The sequence below is a fragment of the Phoenix dactylifera genome, chromosome 10, assembly GCF_051530095.1.
Source record: "Phoenix dactylifera cultivar Ajwa chromosome 10, Ajwa_hap1_PhDact_Kaust_v1.1, whole genome shotgun sequence".
NCBI lineage: Eukaryota > Viridiplantae > Streptophyta > Magnoliopsida > Arecales > Arecaceae > Phoenix > Phoenix dactylifera.
In genome coordinates, this window is record NC_143199.1 from 12,246,822 (window position 1) to 12,256,327 (window position 9,506).

The 9,506-nt window shown below is 40.6% G+C and overlaps 1 protein-coding gene across 1 annotated transcript; it reads left to right on the forward strand.

The window, feature by feature from the left end:
- Positions 1 to 2,629: 2,629 nt before the first annotated feature.
- LOC149752686 (uncharacterized) lies at positions 2,630 to 8,760 on the forward strand. The gene is made up of 4 exons (XM_089925692.1): positions 2,630 to 4,730; positions 4,927 to 4,930; positions 5,101 to 5,349; positions 5,797 to 8,760. Exons 1-4 carry the CDS (start codon positions 3,166 to 3,168, stop codon positions 7,417 to 7,419), a joined length of 3,441 nt encoding a protein of 1,146 aa, XP_089781818.1. The 5' UTR covers positions 2,630 to 3,165; the 3' UTR covers positions 7,420 to 8,760.
- The last annotated feature ends 746 nt before the right edge of the window (positions 8,761 to 9,506 follow it).

Here is a 9,506-nt window from a genome sequence, read left to right on the forward strand (position 1 = left end):
GCAACAATTATAATTTTCAGATCTGAAAACTAACTGATTATATCATGACATAGGTCGCTGATCATGCTAATCATGATTCTAAACTTTGTAATCCCATTAACAATGTAATTAGAATCATCTTTTTATCACATAAAAATCAGCATGCAAAAATCAGCACCCCTGAAAAATCTGCATGCAGAATTTTTCAGCATGCATGATCATTCAATTTTCAGATCTAATAAGCCTTTAGATATTTAATTCTTACCTTAATCTACGAAGCCTAGGCTCTGATACCACTGTTGGTAACCCGCCCACGCCGCTGATATTTCAAAAATTTTTCAGATGGCAGCGGAATCGGCATGCACGGGATCTACGTTCATCGCATGAACATTGTTTCGAGACCTTTCGTAATTAGGTAAGAATTAAAACTTTTAAAACTATTAGGAAGATCAGATCTTCACCTTGCGCGGGTAGATGATCACCGCAAATCTGAATTCGTGGTTTTTGGAAGAGGGTTCGCTTGAAGCCGTTCAAACGTCCGGCCTCTACGGGTATCCACACGAAGCAGGATCCGATCCAAGCTTTCTATCTCACCGGGGTGCTAGCTCCCTTGCAGAGATAACTTTTGATGGCTGATCTCCTCTCTTTCTTTCAACTCATGAATGTACTTGAGAGGAGGAAGAAGAAGGAAGAAGAAGAGGAAGAAGCAAGGCCCCTGCAGCCTACTTTCTTTTTCCTGCGTTGGAAGGAGGAAAGGAGGAAGAGGAAGGCGCCATGGCTTCTTTTTCCCTTCTTCTTGCTGGCGGCTGAACCAAGGGAGGGAGAGGGTGGCCACGTGATGGAGAGGAGGGGGATTCCTATATCTATTAGGTCAGCCCCCAAGAGTCCTCCTTTTATAACATCTAGGGCTCCTACAAGTTAGGAGCCCTTGATGTATTACCAAGAGGGGCGCCGGCCCCTCTTGTTGCCGCACCAAGAGATCCAAGGAGGAGGGGCGTGAGCCCCTCCCTCTCATGTTGCCCTAATCCTCATCTAATGAGGATTGGGAGGCCCTAATGTGGTTTAGCCTTAATCCAATTAGGCTTAGCCCAAGGGTGAACCAATTTGGATCCAATCTAGGCTAGTCCTAATCCAATTAGGACTTGAATGAACCATGACTCAATTGAACTCTTCAATCCTAATCCAATTAGGAGTCATGTTGATTCATTAGATTAATAATTAATTTAGACTTAAGGAATCCTAATCCAATTAGGATGTATTTAATTTTAGTCCTAATCCAATTAGGACTCTATTTGAATCCGAAGTCCTAATCCAATTAGGATTTCTAGGAATCCTACTCCAAGTAGGAATCCAATTTTAATTCAAAATTCCTAATCTCATTAGGATTATAGGAATCCTATTCCAAGTAGGAATTCCAGTCCTACTCCAACTAGGATTCCCAGTCCTAATCCAATTAGGACTCTAGGTATCCTACTCGAAGTAGGACTCTTGTTTCAAGTCCAATTAATTAATTCCCTTTGTTCCTTCTTCAACTTCTTATCAATCAAATTGATTACTTGTGATTCCTAATCACGATTTCAACCATCGGATCGGTCAATACTTCTAGTGTGTGTGACCCCATAGGTTCTATTCTGACTGGTAGTGAGATATATTGTGATCTCTATCTCAATATCATTGAAAACTCCTTTCAATGGGTTGGAACGATTCCAACTCAACTCATTAGGGTTTATCGATCATCAAGATAATCCCTATGAGTCCCACCATCCACCAGTGACACCTAGCAGCATGTAGTGGCTACCCAGCAGAATGGAATGATGAACCTCTAGGTGCAGTTAACGTGTGATACAGTCCTACTATCGTGGATCCCTACAGGGCGGAGGTCATGGACAACTCGTCAAACCCCATCGTCTGTCATATGTCAAGATTTATTCGACTTGAGTTCGCTAATGGAAAACTCTTTTTCCACTTTATATTACTGCCCTGGCCAAGGTCTTAGAACTCAGTCTAACAAATCACATAGGATCACTCCTCTTCTATCAAGGTCAATAGATTCCTTATAGGTGCATACCCTACTCCTACAGTGAACTTACTGCAGCCAATCTACACTGCATGGACCCATATGGCTAGAGACCATGTATGTGTGCAGTCAAACTACAATAACCTCACTGTGAGTAGCCGAAGCACCGCAGGTCAAAGGACCAGTCACACTACTGCAACATCAAGCAAGTCACTGACGAGTGGATAGACATCCAAGTGACTTCTTGTCTTGGTCACGCTCAGTACCCTTGTTCTCTAACAAGCACCTACACTATCACTTCAGTGTCCCTACACTGTGGACTCAAGTCTCGTCCATCCAGAAGGAAAGTGATCTGTGCACTGATCGGATCGATCACCGTCCTCGTGATGATCCATTGATCAGGAGCATTTAGAAATTAATCACCAATGATACATGCCTTAAATTCTCAACTCTTGAGAATATGTATCATCATCTTATTAATTCCTTGGACGATTCATAGACACATAAATAATATGAATGAAAAGATGCTTTTTATTTATTCAATAATAAATAGTCAAGTACAAAATTATGTCCCTAGAATCAACAATGTGTCAGCCAAATTGGCTTCTAGGGCATACATCTAACAACAATGGCTAGATTCATTTGTGGTCTCAACCGTGAGATTGCGAATGTTGTGGAACTACAACATTATGTGGAAATTGAAGATGTGGTCCACATGGCTATGAAAGTTGAGAGGCAACTTAAAAGAGGAGGAAGATCATCATCCAAGCATGAAGCTGCTGGTTCATCTAATTGGAAGTCCAAATGGAGTCCAAATGGAGTCAATATGGGGAGTCCATTTGCTTTCTTTTCATATTCTTTGCTTTTCTTTTCATATCCATTTCTTCCCATCATTTATGTTCCTAAACTCTTCACACTTGTTGCTTCCATATTGACTCCCCTCAAAAATCTGTATTTTTAAGTGTGTTGGTTTTTCATTTGCTTTGCTTTGAAATTTACCTTAGTTTTCTCAAGAACTTTTAAGAGAAAATTGAGTGGTAAAAGGCAAGAGTGTGTGAGATCATCAGAGGGAAAAAGCCAAATCATTGTGTGCAAAGACGAGTGATTGAGTGAAATATATTTGAGTGAAACACGTGAGGGAGTGGTGAGGTTCTTTCCATTTTTACAACATGTCTCAAGGCGGAAGTGAGGAAGCACCAATAGACACCAAATTGAACATTCAAGCTCTGCAACAACAATTCCAGCGGATGAATGCCCAACTTGAAGAAATCCGAGAACGATTAGATCATAATGACCAACAAGTGAATCAAATACAGCAAGGCACTATGCCACGAGGGAGAAGGCAAAACAGACGTCCCTCCATTCCTCCAGCTGATCATGTTGATACTTATGAAGGTGAAAATGAAGAATTTGATGATGAAACCTCCCTAGCTTCCATACGAAGACAAAGAGATCATAGACCAAGACGACATCGCCAGCACATGCATCAAAATAGAGATGTTGTCGATCGCAACACAGGTTCGATTAAACTTTCTCTCCCACCTTTTCAAGGTAAAAATGATCCTGATGCTTACATTGAATGGGAAAGAAAAGTGGAACTTGTTTTCGATTGTCATAACTATTCGGAGGAAAAGAAAGTTAAGCTTGCAGCTGTTTCTTTTACTGACTATGCAATTGTTTGGTGGGACCAATTGGTTCTAAGTCGAAAAAGAAACCGAGAGAGTCCAATTGATAATTGGGATGACATGAAAGCTACCATGAGGAGAAGGTTTGTTCCTTCACACTATTATAGAGACTTACATTTGAAGTTGCAAAGTCTTAAACAGGGAACAAAATCTATTGAAGAATACCATAAGGAGATGGAAATAACCATGATTCGTGCCAATGTTGAAGAAGATAGAGAGGCAACAATGGCTAGATTCATTTGTGGTCTCAACCGTGAGATTGCGAATGTTGTGGAACTACAACATTATGTGGAAATTGAAGATATGGTCCATATGGCTATGAAAGTTGAGAGGCAACTTAAAAGAGGAGGAAGATCATCATCCAAGCATGAAGCTGCTGGTTCATCTAATTGGAAGTCCAAATGGAGTCCTACTCCAAAACAAGAAGAAAAGCCTACTTCTAGGCCTAAAGAAGAAAAAACTATGACCAAACAATCTGAAAAAGGTACTTCTTCCAACCAAACTCAAAAAAATCGTGATATTAAATGCTTTCGATGTCAAGGCTTTGGTCATATTTCTTCTCAATGCCCAAACAAGAGAACCATGATCTTGCTAGATAATGGGGATATTGTTTCTGAAGAAGAAAATGATAAAGAGTCTATGCCACAACTTGAAGATGCTAGTGATATAGAGCAGGCTGTTGTTGGTCAAGCCTTAGTTGTTCTTAGAGCCCTCCATGTTCAAGCTCAAACAGACAATGATGAACAACAACGTGAGAATATCTTTTACACTCGCTGCCATGTCAAAGAAAGAGTTTGTGGTTTGATAATTGATGGTGGAAGTTGTGTGAATGTGGCAAGCAAGCTGATGGTGGACAAGCTAGGGTTGAAGACTCAAAAGCACCCTCATCCATATCGACTTCAATGGCTTAATGATAGTGGAGAATTAAAAGTCACAAAACAGGTACTTCTATCTTTTTCCATTGGAAGATATTCTGATGAAGTCCTCTGTGATGTGGTTCCAATGCAAGCAAGTCACATATTGCTTGGAAGACCTTGGCAATTTGATAGGCGTACCCTCCATGATGGTTACAAAAATAAGTACAGCTTTACCAAGAATGGCAGAAACATCACTTTGGCTCCTTTACCCCCTCGTCAAGTTCTTGAAGAGCAAAATCAAATCAAGAAATCTGTAGCAACCAGTGCTAAACAAAGTAAGGATGAAAATGAGAGTTCAAAAGAAATTGTGAGTAAAGAATCTGATAAGAAAAGTGAGAAAAAGAAAGAGAAAAAAAAAGTGAATTTCTATACAAAATAAAGAGAGATTAAGAGAGCTATGGTTTCACAGAAGCCAATGATGTTGATCTTGTATAAGAAAGCTTATCTCTCAACAACTAACCTTGATGATTCTTTGCCTAGTACTGCCATATCTCTTTTACAGGAATTTCAAGATGTTTTTCCAGAAGAGATGCCACCAGGATTGCCACCAATTAGAGGCATTGAACATCAAATTGACCTAGTTCTGGGTGCCCAAATTCCAAATAGACCAGCTTATAGATGCAGCCCCGAAGAAGCAAAAGAATTGCGAAGACAAGTTGAAGAGTTGATGAACAAAGGTCGTGTTAGAGAGAGCATGAGCCCATGTGCTGTTCCAGTTTTGCTAGTTCCCAAGAAAGATGGAACTTGGAGGATGTGCATTGACTGCCGTACTATCAACAAAATAACGGTAAAGTATCGTTATCCTATTCTCCGTCTTGATGACATGCTTGATGAACTCCATGGTTCCACTATCTTTTCTAAAATTGATTTGAAATCTGGATATCATCAAATTCGAATGAAAGAGGGAGATGAGTGGAAAACTGCTTTTAAAACAAAACATGGACTTTATGAGTGGTTAGTTATGCCCTTTGGATTAACTAATGCACCCAGCACTTTTATGCGCTCAATGAATCATGTCTTGCGTAAGTTTATTGGAAAATTTGTGGTTGTCTACTTTGATGACATATTGATTTACAGCAAGAACTTGCATGAACACTTAGGGCATTTAAAGAATGTTTTATTTGAGCTAAGAAAAGAGCAATTGTATGCTAACCTTAAGAAGTGTACATTTTGTTTGGACAAAGTTGTATTTCTTGGCTTTGTTGTAAGTACTAGAGGTGTAGAAGTTGATGAAGAGAAGGTAAAGACAATCAAAGACTGGCCTACACCAACTACCATCACCGAAGTTAGGAGCTTCCATGGCTTGGCGAGATTCTACCGAAGGTTTGTTCCAAACTTTAGCACTATAGCTGCTCCATTGACAGAAATCATCAAGAAAAGTGTTGAATTCAAATGGGGTGAAGCACAAGAGAAAGTATTCAACACCTTGAAAGAAAAGCTAAGTTCTGCCCCTTTATTACTTTTACCAAATTTCTCTAAAACTTTTGAAATCGAATGTGATGCTTCTGGTATTGGTATAGGTGCTGTCCTAATACAAGATAAGAGACCCTTGGCTTACTTTAGTGAGAAGTTGAGCGGAGCTGCCTTGAACTACTCCACCTATGACAAAGAACTCTATGCATTGGTGAGAGCATTAGAGACGTGGCAACACTACCTATGGTCAAAGGAGTTTGTTATTCACACCGATCATGAATCTTTGAAGCATTTGAAGAGCCAAGGTAAGCTTAATCGAAGGCATGCTCGTTGGGTTGAGTTTATTGAGATGTTCCCATATGTTGTCCAATACAAGCAAGGTAAAAATAATATTGTTGCTGATGCGTTATCAAGAAGGTATATTCTTCTATCTACTCTTTCAGCAAAGTTTTTGGGGTTTGAACATATCAAGGAGTTGTACCCACAAGATTCTGAGTTTTCAACAGTTTTTGAAGCTTGTGAAACAAAACCTTTTGAAAAATTTTACAAGCAAGATGGGTACTTATTTCGGGAAAATAAGCTTTGCGTTCCGAAGTGTTCTTTACGTGAGCTTCTTGTCAGGGAGTCTCATGAGGGAGGATTAATGGGACATTTTGGTATTTTTAAAACTCTGGAAATTTTGAAAGAACATTTCTTTTGGCCTCACATGAAAAGAGATGTTGACAGAATTTGCAACAGATGTGTCACTTGCAAAAAGGCCAAATCAAGAGTGAAGCCTCATGGATTATATAAAGCTTTACCTATTCCTAGTCACCCTTGGACTGATGTTTCTATGGATTTTGTTTTAGGTTTACCTAGAACTAGAAGGGGAAAAGATTCAATTTTTGTTGTTGTAGACCGATTTTCTAAAATGGCGCATTTTATCCCTTGTCATAAAACTGATGATGCCGTTCATATTGCTGAATTGTTTTTTAGGAAAGTTGTTCGTCTTCATGGTCTCCCTAAGACAATTGTTAGTGATAGGGATGTTAAGTTCCTTAGTCATTTCTGGCGAGTTTTGTGGGGTAAATTGGGAACAACTTTGTTATTTTCTACTACTTGTCACCCTCAAACAGATGGTCAAACAGAGGTTGTGAATCGGACTTTAGGTACTTTGTTGCGTGCTATAATTAAAAAGAATTTGAAGACTTGGGAAGATTGCATTCCTTTTATTGAATTTGCTTATAATAGAACTGTGCATTCTTCTACTTCTTATTCACCATTTGAAGTTGTTTATGGTTTTAACCCATTAACTCCATTGGATTTACTTCCTTTACCTGTTAACAAGATTACCAGTTTAGATGGGAAGAAGAAAGCTGAAAAGGTGAAGAAAATCCATGAAGAAGCACGCCAACATATCCTTAAATGAAATGAGCAAGCTGCTGCCCATGCCAATAAAGGGAGAAAGGAAGTCATTTTCCAACCAGGAGACTTGGTTTGGGTACATTTTCGCAAAGAGAGATTCCCTAGCCAACGAAAATCAAAGCTCAATCCACGTGGGAATGGTCCTTATGAAGTACTGGAAAAGATCAATGACAATGCTTACAAGATTGATCTTAAAGGTGAGTTTGATATTAGTTCTACCTTTAATGTTTCTGATCTTTCTCCCTTTTATGCAGATCTTGATTCGAGGACGAATCCTTTTCAAGAAGGAGGGAATGATATGATCCAGCTCAGGGACTTTGACAAGGACAAAGAAGATGCTCAAGATGATGTGGAGATTCCAATTGGGCCAATCACAAGAGCTCGGGCCAAGAAACTTCAAGAAGCTGTCCAAAGTTTATTAACTCAAGCCCAAGGAGAAGGTTCTAGTCCACATGAAGATTTGGACTTGAAGATGGTTAATATGTGGCAAGTCCATTTCGACAATATCCAGCGCAATTAATTATTTAAACATGAAAAAGAAGAGTCTAATCCTTTCAAATTCGGACTCCTCTTTATGGTGCATTTATCATAGGCTTTTGGAAGGCTGAAGGACATTTTTGAGGCTTGCAAATGAAGGATGAACCTAGTCAAAATGGTTGGGAGTTTTGCTGCAACTTCCCAAGGTTAATTAATTGCTGCCAAGACTTTAAGTAGTATTCCTTTCATCTTCACCAACTTTCATTTAATGTTTTTTCTAGTTGGTTCAATGCACCCAAGGCTTGTTTTGCCTATAAATACTTGGTGTTTTCACTTGTAATCAAGCAATTCCGAAATATAATCTTTTTGTGAGAATTTTCTCTCTATTGTTCTTGTGTAGAACTTACGGTAGTTTCAAGTACAACCACTTGAACCTCCAACCCTTGATAATATTGGTTTCTGACTCTCTATAGTCACGGGGTCAATATTCCTAATCCTTTGATAATATAGGTTTCTTGCTCTTTATAGCAACGGGGTCTATATTCCTTTCCTTTTAACCTTTTTGGACGATCTGGGAATTGATTTTCCAAACTTTTGTTGTTGGGTCTCACGACAGGTTTGTTGAGGTTTGCATCACCAGACCCAAGTAGTGTCACGGAGCTTGAGCCGTTACAAGTTAGAGAAGATCTATCATATAAGGAGCATCCAGTGCGGATAGTGGACAGAAAAGATCAAGTTTTGAGACACCGTGTTATACCTTATGTCAAGTTGCAGTGGAGCCATCATAGAGAAAGAGAAGCTACCTAGGAATTGGAAGATGAGATGAAGCAGAAATACCCTCAACTTTTTTGAAACTGCAGGTATGGAAATTTTGGGGACGAAATTTTCTTTTTAGGAGGGTGGGATGTAAGAACCCGGAACTGGGCCCAGTCCACTCGACCGGCCCAGTCCTAAACCGTTGCACGTGAGGCAGCGGGATGGATCCTCCATCCCGAAGAAGGAGGAGCCCTGTTTTAGGGCTTCCTTCCCCTTCCTCTCCTCCTTTAAGCCAACCGAAAGAGAGAGCCGCCGCACGCAGGGGGGGTTCTTCTTCGTGTTGCCACCGAGAGAGAGGGAGAGAGAGAGAGAGAGAAAAGCCACGGCACCGGGTGGTCTTCTTCTTCCTTGCCGCCGGAGAAGAGAGGCGCCGGATCTTCGTCGGGGCTAAGGTAAACTTCTCCTTCTCCTTGTTTGGTGATTAGCCATGGTGAGTGGTGATTTTGAGCCGGCCGATCGTCGGATTTTGGCCCAAAAAAAAAAAAGGGGATGCTTTACTTCGGCTTGATGCGTTAGCCGCCGGCGTGCTCGCCGCCGCTTGCCGCCGGGGGTGGTCGGGCTTGTTCCGCCGCCTCCTGCCGCCGTCGGGGCCGACCACCATGGCCGCCCCGGAGTCCGATCAAGAGGGAAGAAGAAGAAGAGGGGGGGGTCACGGGACCCCCTGTTTCACCGAAGGAGAAGAGGGGGAGTCGGGAGAGAAAAGAAGAAAGGAAAGAAAAAAAAAGAAAAGAAGGAAAAAGAAAAAGAAAAGAAGAAAAAGAAAAAAAAATGAATAAGAGAGGGGGGTGGTTTACGGGT

What these genes read in the sequence shown, in the direction of transcription:
- LOC149752686 (XM_089925692.1), top strand. Translation starts at nt 3,166, where the DNA reads ATGTCTCAAGGCGGAAGTGAGGAAGCACCAATAGACACCAAATTGAAC. An exon ending in AGAAAGATGGAACTTGGAGG is followed by an intron (nt 5,350 to 5,796) that starts ATGTGCATTGAC and finishes GTATTTCTTGGC; the next exon opens with TTTGTTGTAAGTACTAGAGG.